General features: G+C 44.3%; 1 protein-coding gene across 6 annotated transcripts in view; it reads left to right on the top strand.

Moving 5' to 3' along the window:
• The window catches only part of LOC146196195 (uncharacterized), a 35,150-nt gene extending 17,885 nt beyond the window's left edge, over nt 1–17,265 (top strand). For 2 of the 6 annotated variants that reach the window (XM_084598109.1, XM_084598110.1), the window contains exons 5-6: nt 4,797–4,872; nt 5,593–7,732. In XM_084598109.1, the coding sequence (XP_084454235.1) occupies nt 4,835–4,872; nt 5,593–5,953 (399 nt within the window). In that variant the 5' untranslated portion in view covers nt 4,797–4,834 and the 3' untranslated portion in view covers nt 5,954–7,732. The other 4 variants (XM_084598112.1, XR_014706092.1, XR_014706093.1 and 1 more) reach the window with 4 other exon arrangements.
• The last annotated feature ends 6,542 nt before the right edge of the window (nt 17,266–23,807 follow it).

Genomic DNA, 23,807 nt, shown 5'->3' with positions numbered 1-23,807 from the left:
AGAAGCAAAAAGAGCCGTGTGCTTGCCGTAGTTTGTTCGAACGGTTGGTAATAGAAAATTGTTGTCCTTAGCAAATCTTGTTTGATTGTTATTGGTGAGGGCCTCCCTGTTGATTACAATTGAGGGTATGGTGTTGTGCACAGCTTTATAAAGTAGGATTGCGAGACTAGAGGTAATCAGTGAAGCGATCGGTAAAATGCTGTGGTCGTGAAGAAGTGATAGCGCTTCGCTGCGGTATGAACTGTAGGTTATTATACGTATGGCCTGATTTTGAAGGTGTTGCAGTTGATATAAATGTGATGGGTAAGTGTTTCCCCATGAAGTGATGCAGTAATTAAAATGACTATGAATGAATGCGTAGTAAAGAGCTATTAAAGTGTCACGATTGAAAAAGGGACACGCTTTTAGTAGTGCTCTGATGCCAAAACCACATTTTTGTTTCAGGTTAGAAATGTGCTTATTGTATTTAAGGTTAGCATCCAGAGTAACGCCAAGAAATGTGCAATGTTCAGAAAGTTCAATGCAATGGGAATTAAAAGTAAGTGGTGGGATGTGTACGGGAGCCTTGCGATTGGAGCTGAATACCATGAATGTTGTCTTAGAAGGGTTGATCTGCAAGCAGTTACGATGACACCAGTTTAAAATATTATTGAGATCAGTAGTCAGCACAGATGTTAATGAGTGGATTGATTTATCAGTAGCTAATATAGTAGTGTCATCGGCATAAAGAAACGGTTCTGATTTAGCAAGACAACTAGGTAGATCATTAATATATATTAAAAACAGCAGAGGGCCGAGAATAGAACCTTGAGGCACACCTGTATTAATTGTATTTAAGTTAGAGAGCACATTAGAAATCGACACGGCTTGTTTTCTGTCTAGTAAGTAACTTTTGATGAGATTGAGAGGCGGCCCTACTACCCCTACAGCTTCTAGTTTACTTAGTAATATAGAGTGGATGATAGAATCGAAAGCCTTGGTCAGGTCAATAAATACTGCCCCGGCAAAGCATCCCTTATCAATGGCAAATTTAATTTTGTCAGTGAAGGCAACCAATGCTAAGTTAGTTGAATATCCCGAGCGGAACCCAAATTGATGAGGTGAAAGTATGTTGAACTTAGAGAAGTAACTAGTCAGGCACTGTGCTATGCACCTTTCTATTACCTTGCTAAAAAATGGTAAAATGGCAATGGGGCGGTAATTCGAGATACAATGACGGTCACCCTTCTTAAAAACTGGAATAATCTTAGCGTTCTTTAGCTGAGGAGGAAATAGTCCCGTTTCAAAGATGAGGTTAATAATATAAGAGAGAGGATCGGCAATAAGATGAGCGATCCATTTGATGTTAGTGGGGGGAATGCGTTCAAGCCCTGCACTTGTTGTCTTTAGATTTAGAATACATGTTTGGATTTCCTGTGCGGTGACAGGAGATAAGAAAAATGATTCTGGGCAGCGTGGGAAAGGTGAAAGACGAGCATCAACTGGCAATGAGGTGTGATTGCAGTAGAAATCGTTGAATGAGTTTGCAATATCAAATGGATGGTCGTAAACGGTGCCTGACGGCATGATTATTTTTTCAATTTGTAGATCTTGGGTCTGTCTGTTTAAAAAAGTATTGAACACTTTCCACTTTTCCCTGTGGTCATTTCCAAGCTGGTGAATTTTTGATTCATAATATTTCCTTTTGGCTTCTTTAAGTAATCTGCTGAGCACGTTACTGTATGTGCTGTAGCGGGACTTGAGTTTGAGGTTGAAAGGTCTCTTTTTGACTTTCTTGTAAAGATTGTCTTTCTTACGCATTGAGTTAAGCAGGCCGGTTGTTAACCAAGGGTTATGTGGGGCGGAATATTTTTTACGACATTTAACGGTCTCCGAAGAACTGTTCAGGCAGTGTTGTAAGGCGGTAGAAAATGTTTCGAAAGCGATCGCTGCATCTGTTGCTGACTTTAAATTCGTCCAGTCGAGATTAGAAACTTTAGAAATAAATTGGTCTTTATTAACCACAGTCCTATAAAATACTTTTTTTGCTGCTGGATAAGCTGGAATGAAGACGAAAGAAAATGGGGTAGTGGTCCGTTATGTCAACCTCGAGGACCCCGCAGTCTTGTGGAGAAATGAAGTTAGAAAAAATGTGGTCGATGAGTGTGCTCGGCCCTCCAGGGACACATCTAGTTGGCAGCGTAATTGCAGGCTCGTATCCGAATCCGAGGAAGCAGTTCGAGTAGTTGACACTGGCAGGATTGTTTTCCTCTAAAAGGTTAATGTTGATGTCACCCATTATGACCACATTTTTTCCCTCTGATGATAAAGTAAATATCTCGTGAAGTGAAGAGCAAAAGTCGCTCACTGATGACGATGGGGAACGATATAAACATCCAAGAACAAACCTATGCTGACCTGTGGGCAGGGAAAGTTCGGATACCTCTATCCACACAGATTCACAGTCGGCAATGCAAATATCACCTTCCCTAGGCTATTAAACATTACCTGCATATCTTCTGCATATTGATTTTCAAGCCTACTTTTTTACTTTTCCTGTCTAGGTCATCATTCTTTGCAATTCATCCTCTGAGTTACATAGCAAGGCAATGTCATCAGCAAATCGCAGATTATTGAGGTATTCTCCATCTACTCTTATCCCTAACTGCTCCCATTCTAGATGTCTTCTTTCTTAGAGTCTAGCATCTAGATGTCACTGCATAAATTGTTCATGGTTTTTTGTGCACCTATTTCTGCTTACAGCTTTTTCTTTGCTTGTAATGTAAATTATTTGTGTTTATTTGATGAATCCCCCCCCCCCATGTAATGCCCGCAAAGGCCCTTAGGGTATTTGAAATAAATGAATAAATAAATAAAAAATAAAAAAAATATATGGGTATGTAGTGCTAACAGTAAGTGCTGGAGTAGCTCGGTGCAGTAAGCAGCCAACAAGTGTGGCAGTTACGAGACGTAGTGTTGGGTTGAGTGCTGGGGTATTATAGCATATAAGTGTGTATTGCAACCCAGATTCAATTTCAGTTTGGTGGAATGACTATACAGGTAATTCATTGGGTATAGGGTGTGGCATGTCCAGACGATACCAACGACAATGGCCTCACAGGTTGACACTACTATGTTTTAATTGTTGCTATAAGTGTTTTTAGTCACTTAACAAATTGCTATCCATAGCAGAAACAATACTCATGCACTGAAAAATAATATGAAAATACTGAATATAATGCACATATATATACCTTGGTACATGTACTGTACATGTAGGGAGCCAAGGATGCGAAAGTTGTCCAGGATAAACGAGCAGCTGCGTCTCCAAGACTGCTGACAGTAAAAACAAAAAATGGCATAGACACATGTAAACACTGAAATGAAGTGAGTGCTCTACCAAGCAGCATTGCATATGAGATATCAGCCCAAGTTTATAGTCTACTAACACGTATACAGTAACAAGGCAGCTGCAAATCACCTGAAGGAAGTTAAGCAAGCTACCTTCCTGGCCGCATTTTGGCAGCTCGCTGCATTCGTTACTCTGGGCCTCAAGCGAACTACTGTATATTGTGTCATAGTGTATATATATATATTTTATTTTTATTTTTACCTACCCTGTCCTTTCTCCCTATCGTTCACCTCTTTGATTTCCTCTAAACCTTCCTCGCTATCCCTTTAATTCCACCGCCCCTGTTCAGGTGCTTCAAATATCAGATAGCGGGGCTGGCAAACATCTTTTCTTTCCTTTTGTATATGTAATAAAATAACCACTAAAACAACAAATGCTGCTAATGCTAATCATTTTAAATTGAATCAGATTAGCAGGTAAGCAGCAAGCTGGCACAGTATAGTGCCTGCGTTGTCGTGTAGCGCTGTCGCAAGCTCCTGATAGAAAAAAAAAATGTAATTGCGCAAAGCTTTGTTGGAAAGAATTTCATTCCTTCCAAAGTCATTTTTGCTATACTGCTTATATATCGATACATGTTCTGATGAAACACACGTACGAGTTTTGCACCATCTTCAGATTGCTTTCCAAAGCTAGAAGATGGCATCCATGTCACAGAGATATAAGTAATTGACAAATTGCATGCTAATTTCGATCTGTCATATCTGCAAGCTCAAAAACAATTAAGTACCAGGTTGCTGTTTAGCTTAGTTCACTGCTGAATGACACCTTTCGCATTGATTTCGCGGACAAAAATGGACACGACACCCAGTGCCTACCGCTGCACTCAGCGCACTATGTCAAAAAACAACAGCAATGACAATGGCTTACGTGAGAAGCGATGGCCGACGTCAGATCGATGACGCAGACATCGCAAATTTGCTCGGTACCCATGAATCGAACGTCCGACTTTTGCCGTTGAATGGTTTAATGTTAAGGCTGCGTTGCACTACCTCCGCTGCAGCAAAACCACGCCAATAAACTGAGATACTTTACAAACACTGCCCGAATGCGCCGATGACGGCGTCGTCCAGCGCTCGTCAATCCAAAAGCTCTGGATGCCGTCGGCGACAACGAGGAAAGAGCCGAAAAGCCCGCCAGCCAGCCACGAATCTGGGGACAAATTCAGGCTCAACTAGGCACATAATAGTCAGCATTTAGGTACTTTGTAAAAACATGGCATTCAATGCGTTTGGGGAAACCTAGGGACAAAATTTCAGCCGAAAAAACCCTATTCATGGCGGGTTTTAGTCTCGCCCGTTTTGTCCGGCGTGCGCAAAGCGTGCGCTCGCTTGTCCTTTGTTTTACTTGTTGCTTGGTGCACTGATGCTCGTGTTCGTCTCGGTTTTGTCAACTACATTGCGCTTAGTGGGCAGCAGTACTCTTAAGCAAAATACGCCTGTTCTGATGGTCTTTGACACCTCTGAAGCCAGCAGCAAGACAAGGTAAGAAGCTGGTTCTTCCACTTGCTTTGCGCTTTTATGCGATGTGAGCTAAGCAATGCGGAAATTTCGTCGTTCTTAAAATATGCGCAGAAATGAATGCAAAGAGCAACGAGGAGGTCGTGCGAGTTTTACTGTGACTGTAGCCATAGATAGCACCGTCGATTTCTTCCCATGGCGATCTCGTCACTGCTGTTTTACTTGCCTACTCGTTAAGTGATGGTCGTAGCTTTGCTTAAGCATGTCTCATCATGGTGCCAACACTCCAGAGGAGACAGCAGCGTGTCGTCTAGCACCGAAGACAATGCATTTATCAAAATTTTTATATATTCTTCTGCCCCGCCGTGGTGGTGCAGGGGTTATGGCGCTCGACTGCCGGGCCCGAGGATGCGGGTTCAAATCCCGGCCATTGTGGACGCTTTTTGATGGAGGCGAAAAGCAAGACGCCAGTGTGCCGTACGTTGTCAGTGCACGTTAAAGAACCCAAGGTGGTCGAAATTTCCGGAGCCCTCCTCTATGGCGTCTCTCATAGCCTCAGTCGATTTGGGATATTAAATCTCACAAAAGAAACCAAATCCTCATTATTCCCTCTTGCTGGAGTCATGAGCTTGTACCTAGCAAACAGCCTATTCTATCGTGAAAGCATTTTTGGCTAACTTACATGGTCTTTTTTACATGCGTGATTTCTATCTGTTATCTTCAGACGTGTTTCTTTTTTCCCAGGAGATTGGGAATTGGATCGTCTCAAAGTGAGCGCACAAATGTTACAGCCAGAAAACTTGCTGGAGTCAGAGATGGTAGGGCTTTTCTCAACTCCTGCAGTGCCTTTCTTGTGAGTAAATACACAGATTCAGACTTTTGCAGCTTTTATAAAAGAAAAACATTTTCTGCTTCCCCAGTTCTAGAGGATCGGAGAGCAAGTGCGCGGAACTTGTTTCTGCATGTTTCAGTTTTATTAAGCGAGCGCCAGGCATCTTGTTGCAAGTTGCTTACATGCATATCTTGTGGCTCATCAAAGAGTGAGTGCAACCGGACATGCATCTACTATACACAGAAGTCTCAGGACACAGAAGAAGGAATCTAGACGTACAGGCTGCTTGTCTGGGGATGATCACTTCAGCTCAGCATTACTCCTTCCATTATGTCAGTCAGACTTTCGCCTGTACTAAAGTGCTCTGATGTCACTGACTAATAAATGTCAGTTTCAGTTACATTTTAAACATCCTGGAAGCCTTTCTGCATGATAGTAAGTTAGACCATGGTCCGTCTTTTATGGCTTTTTGCATGCCTAAACGTTTAGGTGCATAATTAGCGCATGGCTTGTTTTGCTTACTGAAATTTACAAAGTTGAGTTTTTTTTTATTCTTGGTTTGCATGTGTCTATGCAGCCATATAACAAATGTTTTATCCGCTCTCTGTCATATTGGGGCTTGTTCTGAAATTCACTTTGTTTTTGTTGCAGCCTTGCATAAGAAATTTTATGTTTATACGGTGTAATAACTACACAGCAACGTTTAAAACAGGTTAACTACTATGCCCAAAGATTAGCTCAATAAATAACAGCATTGAAGCATGGAGGAGTCATACAGAGTGCTATAGAGGAGGTTTTGCATTCTACTCTGCTGTAATATGATTCAGTGAACATGTAGCATGTGGTATTTTTGAATTTAATGTGTGACTACTCTGTTTGCTAAGATTTTTGTTTGTGGCTGCTTATTGGTGTTTTATCATGGGGGTTTAAATACTTCGAGTATTCATTTTGAAATTTTAAACTATTGTTTTTTAGTTACTGTTCCCCTTTTCACTGCTATAGGCAGCACCGTCGCAAATAGAGTGCGTGGGGTGCAGCACTGGGGGTGTGTAGCTGGGCAGTGAGAGGGAGGAAGGGGCTGGGAGCTAAATGAATTATTGTGTAGAGATGAGAAAAGGCCCTCAATGGTGCCATTGAGACACTGACTGGCAAGTGTGATCTTCTCGTAGAACGAATTATTCTGTGGGGAGGAGTGCTTGAAAACACATACCACACATACTATGCATGAAGGCACAACTACTCTTCATCATCACCAACGGATAGTTTCTCTCTTCTTCTCTTGAGCAAAACAGTTAATTTGTTCAGAAGTTCAACAAAGGAAGAAGAAAACATGGCGGAGAAAAGTCATTTCCTTCCTTTATGTAGAAACACGTATGTCAGCAGCAATAGCAGCGGCGTGGTTTCCTGCGTGGCGGTTATGTTCATGCGAGTTTTTATTTCTGACCTCATTCGTCATGTTCTTGGCCATCTATGTAAATTTGTGTGCTCAAATTATGAAGCTAAATAGCCCCCGAGGGAACAAGAAAACTAAAAAAATGCAACACAGCACAACACAAGGACCGAAACGACGTCTATCTTTGACCTGTCTTAAAGTTGTGCTATGTTGCATTTTGGCTCCTAGTCTGTCCAGCTATGCTCACAGAGAAAAGTTGTAATTGCACTGTGCTCCTTTGGTTGTTCAGTGCGAATCAAATGATGCTGACATCATCCCGAGTAGTGTGCTGTCGAAATGCAGCTGGATTGCGGTTCTTCGCAATGTCGTTGCTCATTTTCAAAAAAGGTGAGGAACGTCAGTTATACAAATCGTAGTGGTGATGAAGTGCGCTTGGCTTCATGTGTTCTCTCAGCTAAATTGAATTTGTGATATTCATACTTAATTGTGCCAATCTGTTGTGGGAAGTTGTCAGCTCACTTCAAGTCACTGTCCTGCTTTGCTGCGACTTCTGGTGCTGAGCGCTGGCCCTATGACTTGACGCATTGCAGCAACATGATTTGATGTTCTTTGCACATTTGTTAAATAGTGCGTATATATATATTTTTGGACTTTCCTGGTTCTGCAGGGATTTCCCAAAAGGCCAACACCTTTGCTGGAAAGTGTGGAGTGGTTTAGTAGTAGCTTAAAAACATCTGAGTTGAGTGCTCTGGCCATGACGGCGCATGCAACTACGAGGTTTGGAACAGATCCAGGTATGTGCAGCTGTAGAGCTGAGATGGCCTGTGCCCTTCATTGGCAGCTGCTTTCACAGTCTACAGCATGCAGCTCAAGTGTTTTCTTCTTTTTACTTGCAACAGCTTGCAGGACAACAGTTCTGAACACATTAGGCAGTGTTTCTCTGACAACTTTGGGCACATGGCAAGAGTTGGAATGTGTTGCCGTGTTTTACAGGCCGTTTCGAACTCACCAGGATGTTAGTAACTGAAAACGAAACGCAGTCGCAGAAAAATGAGAATGCAGTGATGGACTAAACCTTTCTAGGAACATACGTAGTCTACGTTTATTTTAGTGAAGGTTGCCTAATGGTGCCCGCTACATATCAACAGTTATATACAACTCAAGAACGATAGATGCCTCTCAAAAGGGTCCCTTCAGATAATTGAGTTGGCTGACTTTCATTCCATGACTCCGTGTTTTTGCCAGTGAAGCCGCGGTGAATCCTCTTTCATGTCCAGCAATGGCGTGATCCTGCAGTATCATGCTAGCAGATCCAATGGGATTATCCACGTCATCATGAAAACCTGTCAATGCTTTTAACTAAAGGGCTTCCTTTGATGGGCACCTGTCATTCTTGATTTATAACCAGCAACACTGTCACATGTCAAACATTGCAAAGGCACATGCTTTCTGTCCAAGGTTGATATCGCATTGCTACTGTCAATGGGTATCGGAAAAACGAGAAGAGTTGCATTGCCATGTTTGTGTGGTTGCATACTTTCAACTCATGTTGGAACATGCCAGTTCGGTTCACAATTCAAGGTCATTTTGTTTGAAACTGCTGTTAAGTTTGGTACGCTGATTTTAGTTTTTTGGGAAAGCCATCCGTTGCTTTCGTACACTCGCTGCTTTTCACACTTCCTGATCTCTGTTTGTCCATCTGAATGAGCTTCATTTATTTCAGTCAAATAAAGCTACATACCTCCGCTGCAGGGGCACTTGATTGCTGAGCCAAAAGACGTGGATTGAAACCTTCGCCAAGCTGTGCTGCAGCTGCTCTGCGGTTAAGGGCTCGACTGCTGATCTCGAGGATACGGGATATGGGGATACGAGGATCCCCGGCGCAAGGGCCACTTTTTGATGGAGGTGAGAAGCAAGCTGCCAGTGTACTGTGTGATGTTCCATGATGGTGACAACCTTGTATGTTGGATTGAGCTGACGAGATGAACTGTGGAGCTTTTATAGTCAGTCATACCTAGCCTTGCTTTTCTTTAGCTCCGTTAAGTGTCAAGTCAACTCTTTTCAGTCATGTCCTTTCTGTCTTTCTGTACTGTCCGATGGTGTCAGTGCAAGTGAAAGAACCCCCAGGTGTTCAAAATTTTTTACAGCTAAAAAGAAAAAGTTATAAAGATAAATAATGTTTTTTTTTGCCCAAGGTACACGCAGAGAAAAAGTTGAAATATGCTTTTTCGGCAGCAAGAATCTGTGCATGATATCAGTAGCTAGCAAATTATGTTCAGAATTTTTCAAGTTAAGCGAAAGAATTCAACCCATAGTGAAAATAGCGCCAACGGGAAAAGCAATATCGAGGTTAACATCAGTAGATAGCAAATTATGTTCAGAATTTTTCAAGTTAAGCGAAAGAATTCAACCCATAGTGAAAATAGCGCCGACAAGAAAAGCAATATCGAGGTTTACACGCAGTGGTTGCCTAACGTGAGATGCTACTCTCTGTGCGGCCATCAGCAAGTACTGGCTCCTGAAGGACTTTGACGGCCTCCAGATAAGAACTGTGACCTTCAGGATTCATAGGATATCTTAGCTTTCATGTTGTCAGTCTCTGTTCTGTCCTTGTCTTTAATGGTGCTCAGCAGCCGCAAAACTTATCGGCAGATGCCTACTGGAGTTCAGGGTTGATTTGACGCAATATGCTGCGTGCTAAAGTCTGAAGAGCTGAAGCTGTCCTTTGGGGTACTGCTCCTATAACCAGCCGTAAACTTGCCCTTAGATGCATGAGACTTGGAGGGAACGCCGTTTCCATGGGGCACTGCCGCCATGTTGTAAACAATGCACGCGAGTTGCCTGACCCGGCTCCGGGGTGGTTTAAAATCCCATCACATAGTGAAAAAAAAAAAGGAAATAGATAACGAAACTGACAGATTAGTTCTTCAGCTACCTACTGGATGGCTTAGCTTTTCAGGAGCGCTTTAAAGGGGGTAGGAAATGACTAGAAAGGTCACTGACAAACGTTTTCAATTTGTACAACGAATGCTTCCGGGCGTTTCCCCAAAGTACAACTCCTTGCGACAAAGGCAGTGATTTATTTTTTTTGAAATTCGCGGGCTGCTCGGTTCTCGCGTGGCGGTGAGATTTGGAACTATTCTGCCGTGAGTTCCTACGTCATGAGTATCAAGAGTGACAGGTCACGACAGGCTGCCATTGACTACAGCCGCGATGGCCACTATCAGCATCAACCTATGTCACGGACGCACTTCCGGTAGCTGCTAAAGTCGTCTGCTCGAGTTCTGCATGCACTGCATGCGTGAACCCGAGCTTGGCGGTTCGGTTCGCGATGTTAACCGAGAAGGTGGTGGCGTCCAACTGAAAGTGTGCGTTGGTGCAGGAGTGCGAAAAGAGCACGAGCTGGTCCGATTCAACACCGTGCCGATTAAATAGGCAGCATCAACCTTCATGTACCGACCGACGGTGCAGCAGCGTACTGTAGTCCCGTGTCCCGTCTCGTCTTTGCAGCATCGACCATTTGTGCGGCGCATTGATAATTAAATGGAATGTGCGTCAAAAAGGTCTGCCCTCAGCTGCATCGCGAAAGTACACAAATTCGCACCACTTAAGTGCAGCACCAGATGCCGCCAGGTTACCGCAGAGATGCCGTCCGCGGGCGCTGCGGCCGACGGCACTCCGATCGTGCGCTGTTCCCTGGTCATCACTGACCTTGGTTCTTTTGCATCGAAGCCACGGCGGACGGCATTCTGGAATTGCTCGCTTCGCTGCGTCTCTAGCGTAGCTGCTTGCATGCTGCTGTGTGCGATCCTTGCATGAAACTGTGGAAATCGGTGGCAACCTGCGCTGCCAAACTGCATGTGCCGAGTTGCTTTGCTGATGTTTTGCGCCGTCGATTCTGGCTCGGCCGATGCGTACGCATGAGATAAAACACGCGTGCACATTATGCATTGGCACTTCCTAAACGATGCGCGAAAGGACTTCAAAAAAAAAAACTACACTACTATTTTTGCTAATCTCAGTTCTTAAGATTCGCGGACGAATAATTTGTGCTCACCTGTCATCTGATATCGAAACTCTGTCACGATCATCAGTCCGTGCTCACGTTGGTGATACGCATGTACATTCCATTCGTTATGCACCACAAGAGATGCCTCTCGCCAAACATAATGAAAGCGCTCCTGGCTAAAAACGACATGTTTGCACGTGAGCAACTCGCATGCTCGATCGTCTGCCAGCATCCATGCAGAGTCGATGCTATCGCGTCAACTCCGCGAGGGGTCACCGGCCGCCATTGGTCAAACCGCAGAAGACGGTATCAAAGCTATTAACACTGAAAACTGACCCCGGCAGTGCGAGAGAAGAAAGCGGTCTTGTAGAAAGCTGTGCTCGGCAGGTGTGCACGCTAATTTGCGCTTAATGGGACTGGGATATGAAGGAAAGTGCTCCTCCGCGGCGGCCATCGGTGCGTGTGGACAGCAGCCTACCCACCTGCAGGTATGCACTCGCGAACGACGCGAGTCGTTCGGGCTGCTTTCGCACATGATTCCGAGAGGTAAAAAAAATGAAGAAACCGGCGGCCGAGGAAGACACCAGACAAGGTTGAAAGCTATGCAAACGCAAATGGGACGGGAAAGACAAGATCGTGAATGCATGGGCGACGCTCGGGAAAACAGGCGCGGCAACCTGAAGTCTGAGAACTGAGCGTCACCCGATGACGCTTTGTGGGCGGGGTGGAGTTCCCAAGCTGTTTTCATCATTTTTTTCTGGTGTCTCCAAGTGTTGAGTTGAGGGGGGAGATGAGGAGCGCGATTTTAATCGCCAATATCTCCAGTGTTAATGAAGCCAGCTGAAAAATTCTTGCGATGAATTGACTTGTGAGGGAGTACCTATCTATTGATTGAAAGACTAGATATGGCTTTGTGAACTTTGCGTGATTTAAGCTGTTTTCTCGCTGTGCACTGACAAATTATTTTTTTTTCAGACACTTTTAGTGCGTTTTCGGTCAGACCATTTTGACACAACATAGATTAGGTGTTGCAGATACCGAAACGGGCTGTTTTCAAACATCAGATTTTTCTGCGATTTTTGTGATCTGATCCCCGCTGAGACCCACATCCCTTAAGAGGGGATATGGATCTTAAAATTTTCTTTTATTTTTGGCCCAATCTGAATAAACCTTCACAGCCTTGTTCAGTTTTTCACACTGATTTCAAATCTGTAATTAGATTTGTGATAGCTGCACTGGTTCATGAAATTTTGAGGTTTAAAAGGAAACATTAGTGGTAATTTCTTATGGGACTTTTTGACAATTTCGCCTTTTAAAATGCAAAAAGCAAGTATGTGGCTACAATGCCAAAGACAGGCTCTAGGGGGTGATGCTATTTTTATTCCTTTTAATTCAATTTATAGGCAGAAAACTGGACCAACATTTACAGTGAATAATTTCGCTCAGATTTCCTCTCTTTACTATCCTAATTTGTAATTAGCAGAGTAATGCTAAAATGATATAAATAGCATCACCCCCTAGAATTTTTCCTCATGATTACAGTGATACCATATTTATTATTGTCGCTCAATGACAACATAGAAAAAAGGCCCGTAAGATTGAGTGCGGTGTCCAAAAACATCGAACTGAGAAAAACGCATTTGAAGTTTTAGACAACTGTAACTTTTGCTAGAATGCAGGTACAACAATTTAAATAGCATCATCGTATAGCCCTGCTTTTCAGAAAGAAGGCCATACTAAATATGTAACTGTAGCTTCGTATAAAATTGGCAAATCCCAGCCATAAAGCCATGTACGTACCCCTAGACCAGCATGAGAAACTGAATTTAGCACTTGAGGTGCCCGTTTTAGTGCCCTTCAAGATAAATAAATGCTCAAATTGTCTAAGAAAACAGCCCTGCCTTAGACAGACAAACTTACGCAAAGTTTAGGTTGAAACATGGTGGCATGTTTATTCAAACGGCTGGTCACCATTCCAGAATATAACTGTTCTATAGCAGACCAGGGCTATATGCAGGATCCCTTACAGGCTTGTGTCGCTTAGCAAACCTTGCCTTGGCAGCACTGTTCTCCTGGTGTTCCTTCCGAGACTTTGTAGCCTGCTTCTCTCCTTCTCAAGGCTGCGGCGCACCAAGCAATTTCCAGCACTGTAACCGAGCTTCTCGGCAATTTGCGTGCTGCTTTTGACGGCTCCCTGGTTGAAGCGGCCGATAGTCTCAGCCACTGCTCTTTCAGTGTTGCGCAGTGAGGCATGCTGACTTTTTGGGACCTGATCCCAGATCATGGCATGCAGACTTTCATTTGAGTTCTGTGTGATCCTATCACTGCACCGCTTCAACAGGGCATCGCCACTCAGCCTCCTAAACACAGGCTCCAATGCCTCGCAAACGAAGCCAGGCAGGCTGTTTTTGTGTGGTGGCGGCTCCTCATTCATAGCCACGGCCCTGTTATATCTACATCAAGACTCTGGGCCTTCAGGGCAGAATTCGTGTCTTGGTGCCTCATTTGTCGATGACATGTGGTGCAATGCAGCCTGGACTGCTTTCTGCATGTCTGGCACATCGTTTCTGTGGCTCCGTAAGGCATAGCAATAATAACTCGAGATTTTCTAAATCTTTTCTTGCGTGAGCCTTCCTTTCCCACCAAGTGGCTGACCTTGGGCTTTTTTTTTTGTCGACAAGGGTGCGCAGGGCAGCTCCCATGCGTTTGTGAACATGGTTTATACAGTCCTTTTTTTCCACTTTTATGTACCCATATACTTCACCTTCAGTCAGGGCATGGTACGTCCGGCTATCCCCATCAGACAGCATTGTTGTGTATTGCAGCTTGGGTTTTACAAGCGACCGCCGAAACAAGCACAGGACTGCTTCAACTTCCATTTGGCCAGCCTTGCAGTCACCGTTTTTTTGGCAAAGTGGGGCATGCTAGACCAGCCAGGCTGCATGTCCTTCATTTTCTTTAGGGCCTTTTATGCAGCTGAGGCAAAAGTTTGAAAGATCAACATGGTCTATTACAAGACCAGTATACATCTCAATGATGCACCCCATGCAGATGTGGGAACTGTGTCCACGAGTCAGCCAGGTGCCATCATACACTACGTTGATGTTTCCTGGCGCGTTGCCGAACTCCGTATATAATTCCTTGATGCGAGCAACGCTAGCGGCCTCGCACTCGGTAGCGGTCGCAGTGCAGGCTTCTTGCATCATCTTCATATGGCCCTGATAAGCTTTGTGATGCAAGCCTCGGTGTGATATATTCATCACGGCGAAAAAGTCGGACAGGGCTGTCACTCCCTTGCCGATGCTGTGAATAGCTTTCATTGCGCGCACATTCACCTCAAAAGCAGTTATCTTGGCATCAGTTGCACCGGTCACCCTCGGAGATGAGAAACGCTCCTTGCGCAAGTCGCGGGTGCTACAGGAGAGCACGAGCTTTGCACACAGCCCATACTCTGTGCCCGACTTCGATAAAGTCACGCTTTGCGTGCTACACTCGGGGCAAAGCACAAGCTCAAGGAATGTGTTCACCGCGGCTAAGTCCACGATGATGAATTCCGTACAGTTTTCCTTGTCGCTATCGCTCACCTGCAGATCGGCGTCTAGAAGCTTGAACTTGCGTTCTGTTGCGCTCTGCGACGCCAGATGCTCTTTCACGTCCGCAGCATTTCTCGCGCACTCGGCAGACTCACCAGCAGAATAAAATACTGTGTCGATGCAGTCTTTGATGCCTCCAGAAGCATCCGTTGACGGTTCAGTAACTCCAAATGTACTGCAGCTGGGCTGGCTAAGCAGAGAACAGGCTGGTTCAGATGCAACAGGCGATCGTGGTAGCGCGTCGTCGTCCGGGGCAGCTGGCGCCAAGGCAACGCCATCGTCCTTTGGCCGCGCGTTCCATGGACGCTTTCGTTTTTTACTGTATGCTTGAAGCATCTTCTTCTTTAGACGAGCGTCTCCAGCCATTCCGGCACAAAACAGAAATGTGATGTGTCGAGAAACACGATCGGAAACCAAGACGCGCAAAGCGGCAGTCACGGCGGCGAACGTAGAAAGTAAGAAGAAAAAGGCATGACGTGCCGGTCATGCCAGCCAATGGGAGGCGCGGAACGGGACGCTTGAAACGCGCGCGCCCCACGAGCCAATCAGCGGCCCGGAAGTTTCCCTCAGAAAACCAGCTAGGGCGACTGTTCTGTTTGAGCGACGCCATTTTGAAAGGCCGCAAAATGCGCACAAAGAAACCAGCTTCGAAACAAGCCCATTTTGAAAGGCCGCAAAATGCGCACAAAGAAACCAGCTTCGAAACAAGCCCAAAATGGCACCGATCGGCCGGCTGCTTTGCTTGTGGCGCACGCGGGAAGTTCGAACAAATTTTGTCCTTTCTCGGTCATTTCTGGGCTCCCTTGGTGTTTTGAAAACAGATTTTAGCGCATTTCCCGATCAAATTCAGCGTTAATAATTTAATGTTCAGGTGCTTGAAGGTACAAACAATCCGAAAATGAGTTTTTCTCAAAATCGATTTTTTGGCTATTTTTGACCGTTCTAAGACCCGCGTCCCCCCTTAAGTGACAGAATTTTATTGAATAAGAACCCAATATATCAGTTCTTTGTAATATTCGCCTGTCGAGTGCTGTGAACTTGTTTTATCCTGCTCGATAAAGACGTTTCACGTCTGTTTCATCGTACAGATGCGGAAAGGTCATTCACAGGTTAATATATACATGAAGGCTTTAAAGAATGCTCTCAGTTTGTGAATGACCTTCAAAAGAAAACTTGATGCATGACTGCCGGGATCCTAACGATGTTTACTCGCTTTCTAAGATCGGTGAGGAACAGCCACTCGTTGTTGAAACTCGTGAAAGTGAAAACTGATAAAAGTTCCTTTGCAAGTCTGGGCCTGTTGTGGCAATATCGTGCTAGAGTGACTGCTCAGGGGACCTTCGCAGCAGCTTTTGTGTCCTTTTTTGTATACAAACACATACACGGGCAAAACAGCAGGTGAATGGCGTGTCACAGTGCAACTTTCCTGCCTTCGATTAAGATCGTAAGCACAATGAATATAGCGTCAAAACTTCTGGTGACTTGAAAATGTTGCACTAACTCCAAAGCTGATTTATTTGAAGAAATCAATTATTTTCTTCTGCCGCGTGCAGCAAACACAACCGTGCACTACATTACACCACTACAGCACATACACCTTCCACTTTGCGGAACACCTCGTCTAATGCGTGATTGCACTGAGCGATGAAAGTACGGACTTCGTCCACATGCAAAAAAAGAAAAAAAAATGAGTTCGATATGATCTCATCTTCAATGCTCTCTGATGTTTGAAAATCTTGTCTCAGTCTTTCAAAATGATTGCGGCGGTCGATGGGGCAATGCTACCTGTCTGCAGAGGCCGAATCGCTTTTTCCTTGCTTCGATTTCTTGCAGTGAAAGCAGCTGCGTCCATATCTTCTTGGCACTTCACTGGCTAATATCATCGCTCTTGCACAACCTTCGCAATAAGATAATCCGCGGCATAAAGAAAAAAAAAACTTCCAGCACGCTCAAACGCACAAACAACCGACCCATGTACGACACACAAGAAAAAAACGCAGGCGGCTAGGCCTGCTGGCTACTGTGTAATAAACCATAGCTTCGTGGTGGCGCTAAGAGCTGGTACGAGATGTGCCGATGATGATAGCTGCAGCCCACGGACCATACACATAGAAACAACGGTTTCTGTATCACACGAGAGTTGCAAGTTGCGGCGCTGTTAATTTTAGCCAAATTCGTAATACTGATGTTCCAAAATTATAGAAGAAATAAAATATGTTCGTTATTCTGAAATATACGCTATTTTGAAATTCGTAATTCTGAAATAGTTTTACATGAAAACAGCAAATCAGCCGGGGATTCTTAAAAAATTAATTAATTTGAAAAATTTGTTAATGTGGTGTTTGTAGTAACGAGATTTCACTGTACCTATATACAACAAAATGTGCACGAGCTACAGGCGTTTGTTATTACGCTCTTCGCCATGCGGCCGAAAAGCAACCACGAAAAGGAGTTGCGAACGAACTGATCAAGTTTCAATGCAGAAGTGCAATGCACGTTAGCCGCGAAGGCATTCCATCGCCGAAGGGTCTACTTGTCGCGCCTAAAGCTACTGCCCTTCGCTCTCATCTTTATCTGACCACAAGAAACTACATGCCACCTGCTTTCACAATCATGTGAAAGCAGGTGGCATTTTTTTTTTTTTTTTGTGCCTTGTGGCGCAACCAACCGCACCACAGCTTTCAGGAATATCGGGAACAATGCTCGCAAACACGGCAAGCGCCACGCATCCAATGTAGACGGCGTGTGCTTTTGCCTACACCCTGAAAGTTTCTGCTGTTTCCAGCGCCGCCGCATTACCACTGACGTCACGGGCTGACGCTTGTCTATACAATGTCCGTTAATTAGAACGTGAGTCGGTTCTGTTATGGGTAATTCGAATTGACATGCAAGAATAAATGCAAATTTCTACTTACCTGGAGACAAGTGTCCACTGCCAGCTAACTTGGCCTTTATTGCAGAAGTAGTGCTTGAACTGCTCTCTGATTTCTCGAGCACTTCTGTTGGAGTTCCCACCAGTCTTTGGCAGTTGTAGCATAGCACCACAAAGGCCTGCTTGATCCCGCCATGTTCCTTGACGGATATGGACTGCGTGTGAGCAAGCAATGGAATGTGCAGCAGCAGCATGAAGCATGTGTTTTAGCACATGAACACGACACTACCTTGTCATGGCTAAAATCCTTCCACATTCAATCCATTTGTAAGAGCTGGCAGTGCATGCTTTCATTTAAGGTATCCAGCTTAAAAATATTCTTACAGGACCTCATAACTGGACCATGTACTTTCTTGTTTTAGCCGAAAATCACAAATCAGCATCCACCAGTAAAACAATTATGGCATTGCTGAAAACCAAAAAACACCGGTTTCTGGTATGTTCGTGCTAGCCTAGGACTTATTCTCGACATGAAGCTCCCCATTTTCCTTTCCTTTAGAGTATAGAAAGTGGCTTGCAGGTCAAAAAGTAAGCACTCAGGGAGGGGCAGGGTGTGTGTGAGGGGGAGTGCTAAAGGCTTTGCCGTGCTGACTGCTCAAGCACGTGCTAGAATCTCCAGTTATCGATAAGTCAGCTTCCCCCCCGGGCCTGTTTTCTGACCACAAGGACTCGTTCCCAGACAATACTCCCGCATTAATTTTGGAATAGTAGGAGAGCTGCTGGATGACTTCACTAGATACGAAAAGTTTGGCAGATGAAAGAGCTCAAGTCAGAGTTCCACAGTTACCACCAGTACACAGTGTGTGTGTTGTCTAGCCTCCTTTGTTTCGGAAACTGCATGTGACTGGCCAATATATTAGCCCAAGCATTTTTACGTTTTCCTGTGTCATGCGCGAATGCTGAGTGGTTCTCGCTCCCAAAATTGCACATGACAGTCTGTTAAAAATGCTTGCATCTATTATAATAAGCTCTAATAGCATTTACTGCAGTCTTTTTTTTTTTTTTCTGTAAAGTTGCATGCTTTGAGAATTTTTTTTCACCAATAATCGCCATGATTTACAGCTTTGCACCATGCACCTAGTTGAAAAACACTTATTTCAAGAAAGCATAGAAATTCTCAAAAATATCCGACAAATTTTTGAAAAACTCCAGAAAGTATGCGGCATACACATAACTGTTACTGAAAAGCACTGAGCCTAGCTTATCCTGTTATGAGGTGTTGCATGAGGTGTTAATGGCACGTCGAAGAGAGAAGCATTCTGCATTTTGAATGAAAGTGTCACCCTCCAATCTTTATTGATGTTATATGATTGGGCAGAAATGTACATTGTTCCTCTTGTAGGAAGACTTCTGAATACCAGACTACGTGGACAGAAAGGTTGTGCAGTTGTGCCTCGTAACTTTGGGCAGGCCAGTCTGCAAAAAGTTGATAGTGGAGGGAAAAATGTTCAGGAAAAGGACAGCAACTTTATGATTAAGGGGAGACCCTGGTCTTTGACCAAATTTTGTTAATATTTAACTTGAGATTGAGATGAAAATCTTGTGGCTAGTGTAATTTGGCATCCTAAAAACAAATATGCAATCAATTTTTGCCTATCTCTGATAGATTTCGAGATTTTAATTGTGTAATTAACATTCTGCACAAATTTTATATAATTTATACATTAAAAACTGGCAAAAACTTTATGTGTACTTGTTCTACTGCAACCCTGGAGTGCAACCATATCATCAGCATAATTTTAGCAGCAGCAGTTCAAAAGTTGTAACCTTTCATAAGGCGTGTGCAAATTTGTCATTTTTTTTCTATGAAAGTGCTAACATAACTAAATTTTGCCATAGAAAACTAGTAGTTCTTTGTTATAGTTGCACAGAAGGATGTATAAGCTTTCATATACATCAAGAATTATTGCAATCCGACCACTACATCAAGAGATACCTTGGGCAACAGCGCATGTCGTGCTAAGAAAAACACTTTTGAGAAAATGAAGAAAGAAGTTTCAAAACATAGCCCGCATTTATTTACTGCAAACTTGGGCTCGAATTCGGACACACTTTGTATTAAAACCCTCCGGGAACATAATCAGTCATTTTCCTTGATGTGCTTCCTCTTCATGGCGTGATGAAAATTCTCGGCACTTGTATGTTTCTTGTCAGAAGCCTTGAGCTTCTGCTGGTCTTTTTCAGCACATCTCTGAAGCACTGTGCTACCTCGATTGAGGTTCAGCTCAGTCAGAATCGCCTCAGTGACAGATTGTTTACCCGAATTAAACCTGTGTACTGCTTCAGCAACAGCAGCTTCAACTGTGAAGAGCGAGGCATGCCTGGTCTTTGGTACAAGTGGCCAAATGACAGAATGCAGACTCTCATTTGCGTTCTGAGTCTTCCCCTTCATACAGCGCTCCAGAAGTTTCTTATCAGAGAGACGTGTATAGACTGGCAGCGAGGCTTGTGCGACATGTGGAGGCAGGTTGTATTTGTGTTTTGGTGGAGCTTCTTGCTTTGCCACTGCCCTGTTGTAGCTGTACCAAGATTGTTCACCTGTTGGGCACCATGAGTGGTTTGGGCTTCTGCCGGTTGAGGTAATGTGGCAGTGTGTGTCAAGCACAGCATTCTGCATCTTATCAATATATTCTTGGTGCGCCTTCAATGCTATGCCATAACAGTTGGAGAGTTTTGTCACAAGGTCTCCGGTCAGCTTCCCCTTGCCACCAAGGCTCCGCTTTCCTTCTGCCTTGTTTTTGAGCAGAAGACTGCAAAGGGCTGCACCCATCCATTTTTCTATGTTCAAATAGCCATAGACTCTTTCTTCTTGGAGGCTATTAAAAGCTCGACTGTCTCCATCACACAACATTGTTTTGTCACTAAGTCCAAGCTTTTTGACAGACCGGCCAAAGAGAATCTTTGCAGCTTCTACCTCCAGTTGGCCAGGTTTGCTCGAAGTATTTTTTTGCAGATGTGGCTAGCTGACCATTATTCATGTTGACCATCATCTTCTTTGGGGCATCCCAAGCAGAAGTTCGATAGCACCACAAAGTCAAGCACGTATCCTGTGAATAACTTGATGACAGTTCTCACAAATGTGTGTCGAGTGCCCTCTAGTTAGCCAAGTTCCATCAGAAGAAACGGCGATATTGCCTGGATTTGAAAACTGCAGATTCAAGTAGGTAGACTGACTTTACTGCTACCGTGCACTTCATTGTCAGTGGAGCCAGATGGAGTTCACCCCGGCCCTTGGTGAACTCCATCTGGCTCCAAGTTCTCCGCAGACATCACAGCTCATAACAAGCTTCACTGCAATTCTACACTACACTGCAAACTTTTCTTCGAAATGTCCCCTAGGCTGCCACACACTTTGCACCGCACGTACTGCTGAAGCAGATCATTCACTTCCGCTAGACTCGGCACGATGAACTCCGTTCCGTTGGTCGCGTCGCACGGAGCTTCAGCTGAGGACAAAGGCAAAAGCGAGTGCTTTCAACGAGTTGCAGACATTGACGACAACTGGCGCCGTTTCTCGTTTGCCCGGTGTTCAGCTGCTGCAATCTTGTCGCGAGAACGAAACACTGTGTTAACGCGCACTGTTTGCCCTACTTCACCAGCTGTGGTTGCTGCTATCTCGTCACGAGAACGAAAAACCACGTCGACGTGAATTGTTGGTTCCACTTCATCGGCCGTGGTGGCTGCTATCTCATCGCGAGAACGACACACTGCGTCAACACGCAGTTTGTCCCACGTCAACAGGCGGGGTGGTCGCGGCACATGTGTCCGCATCTGCCGCGTGTACGTGGGCTCGAGCGTTCATTGACGTCGCTGGCTCGTCGCGCTTTCGAGGCCGCCCTTATCGTTTCTTACCAAAACGGTGCGCGGTCCGGAACTTTATGTCCACTAGCTATAGTAGCGAGAATAAGAAAGTCGCGTTGCATACCTATCGGCAGCTCAGTAGCTATGCGAGCGATGTGACAAGATAGCGACAGACGCTCTTTTGTCTGGCAGATGATGCTTCCAACATTCAATCGGGAGCCTGCGTTCGCCCCACGTGACGCGAAAGCACCAATGCTGTGCATTTATTTACTATTTTTTTGAGGGCGTATACTGCCATGGTTGCTGGTCAGAAAAAATTATCTCGCTAAAAACGGACCGTAGAAGAGTGCAGCTTTCAAACAAGTCCAAAATGGCCGCACTGCATGCAGCCGTTAGCGCGGTGTGCGACGTTGAAATTCGCGATTTCGGGGGCATTTTTATGAGCCAGAACAGTCCCGTTACTGACTTTAATTGCTAATATCTCGATAAGTATGCATCAGAATACATTATTATTTCAGCAGTAACTTCTTTAGAGGTTTTAGTTCGTGATAAAAAATACTTAAAAAAAAAAACGATTCTTTGACTATTTTTCGTCTTCAAACGCCCGGGTCTCTCCTTAAGATCTCTGGACCTCCCAGTGCATTATCCCAACAGCCATTGACCGGGTTTCACAGATCTTTTAAAATGTTCGCAGCACTAAGGAAAAAAAAATAATAAAGAGGACAAGTCCTGTCGTTTGTGTTTCTTCTTGTCCTCGATTTTTCGTGCTGCGAACAATCGGTGTTGCCTCAAAAGAGAAAAACCAAGGTTTCTGCAAATATGTTACAAAGGAGAAGAAACTGGCATCTTGCCTGTAAGGGCATCTTCAACGTCGAGGCTCTCAGATGGTGTATACAGCAGCCTGGACGCCCTCCTCGACCACAGGAAATTGTGCAAAGCCACAGTTGTCAGCACAAGCTGCATGACCTTGATAGGTTTATGTCTTATTGGTGCGCGGTATATTTGCCAGCAGCTGGCAAGAATGCAGAAGGCATTCTCGGAAGTGCGCTTGGCACGAGATAGCCTGCAATGAATAGGTTCGAGCATGAGGTCAAATGTAAAACAATTGAGCCCTCATAGTTGCTTTGCGCTTTCATGACTGAGCAGTAAATTCTCTCGTAAAGTACATAACGTTCCAGGGCAATGCTGAAAGCATGGTTTAGCTGCGCTATTACTCGCATGATACTTGCACTTTTTTTTCGCGGAAAATTGGTGCGAAGTTAGGGGGTGCGATAATTGCACGAGGAAGCAAATGTAGATAGGACCAACAAGACAAACACAGCACCCACCCTTAAAAGGTTTGCTGCCATGAAAGTAATGGTAACTACAAAAGCTGAAAAGAAAAACCTTGGAACAGTTGAAAGCAGTGAAATATTTTTTTTTTATTAATATTACGTAAACCGTACCTGTAGTTAAATATCCTTTTGTCTTGCTGCAGCTTAGCAACTGGATAAGGCCGCATACGGTACGGCTTCAGACCAAACCCCTCATCCCTCACTATTATATAGGGAGCAGCGCTGCTCGTGTTAGGCAGCTGATCTGGAGGTGGAAGGCATGTTGGGTCTGACTTGATTCGCAACCGCAGCTTTCCTTTGGTCCAGATCCCGCTGTCATTTAGGTGTCCATTTTTGCCAACATCAACAAATATGAAGTTGAGGTCAGCATCCACAAGTGCCATGAGAACTACGCTAAATGTTCCTTTATAATTTCTGTAGGCAGCTCCGCTTCTGGCTGGTGGAGCGACAACATGCTTTCTGTCGAGTGCCCCAAAGCAGTGTGGAAACTGCCACACTCTTTCAGAGTCTTTTGCAATTAGTTGCCATTCTTCATGGCTCGTAGGTGTATGTAAAAAAGAAAAGTGCAATGTTGTTAGATACTGTGCTTAACTATATTAGTACTCATGCATAATTTCAGCATAAGAATACTTTGTTGAAGGTCTCTATGACAAATCTTTCAGTGTAGTTCATAGATAATACATGCGCACATTTTGTTACTGCTTATCAAGGAACCTTAGCAAAATATATGTTCTTATGTGCACTTTTCTAGTGATGCACTTTTTTTTTTGCATGGCAGTTTTTTGACCTGACCTGTACACTTGTGGACCGAGTCCAACATTACCTAAACTGCAGGCAACGCATTACAACAATTGATATGCATCATTGGTTAGATGTCAATTGCAGAAGATGGCAGTGACAGATACACACCTTCAGCACCTCTGGCTTCAAAACTTTGTATACTGCTTTGCAGACTTCAAATACTATTCCTGCGATAGTATTGTGTGCCACATAGAAGGCGAACTGGAGGCACATTTTGCTGTTTCCTGAAAAGGATAATGTGGGCATTAGTGTACTTTGGTCACC

This window comes from Amblyomma maculatum, chromosome 3 (assembly GCF_055883805.1).
Source record: "Amblyomma maculatum isolate TAMU_Amacu chromosome 3, ASM5588380v1, whole genome shotgun sequence".
Lineage (NCBI taxonomy): Eukaryota > Metazoa > Arthropoda > Arachnida > Ixodida > Ixodidae > Amblyomma > Amblyomma maculatum.
The sequence above is the reverse complement of the archived record's forward strand: the minus strand, read 5'-3'. Positions and strand labels throughout refer to the sequence as shown.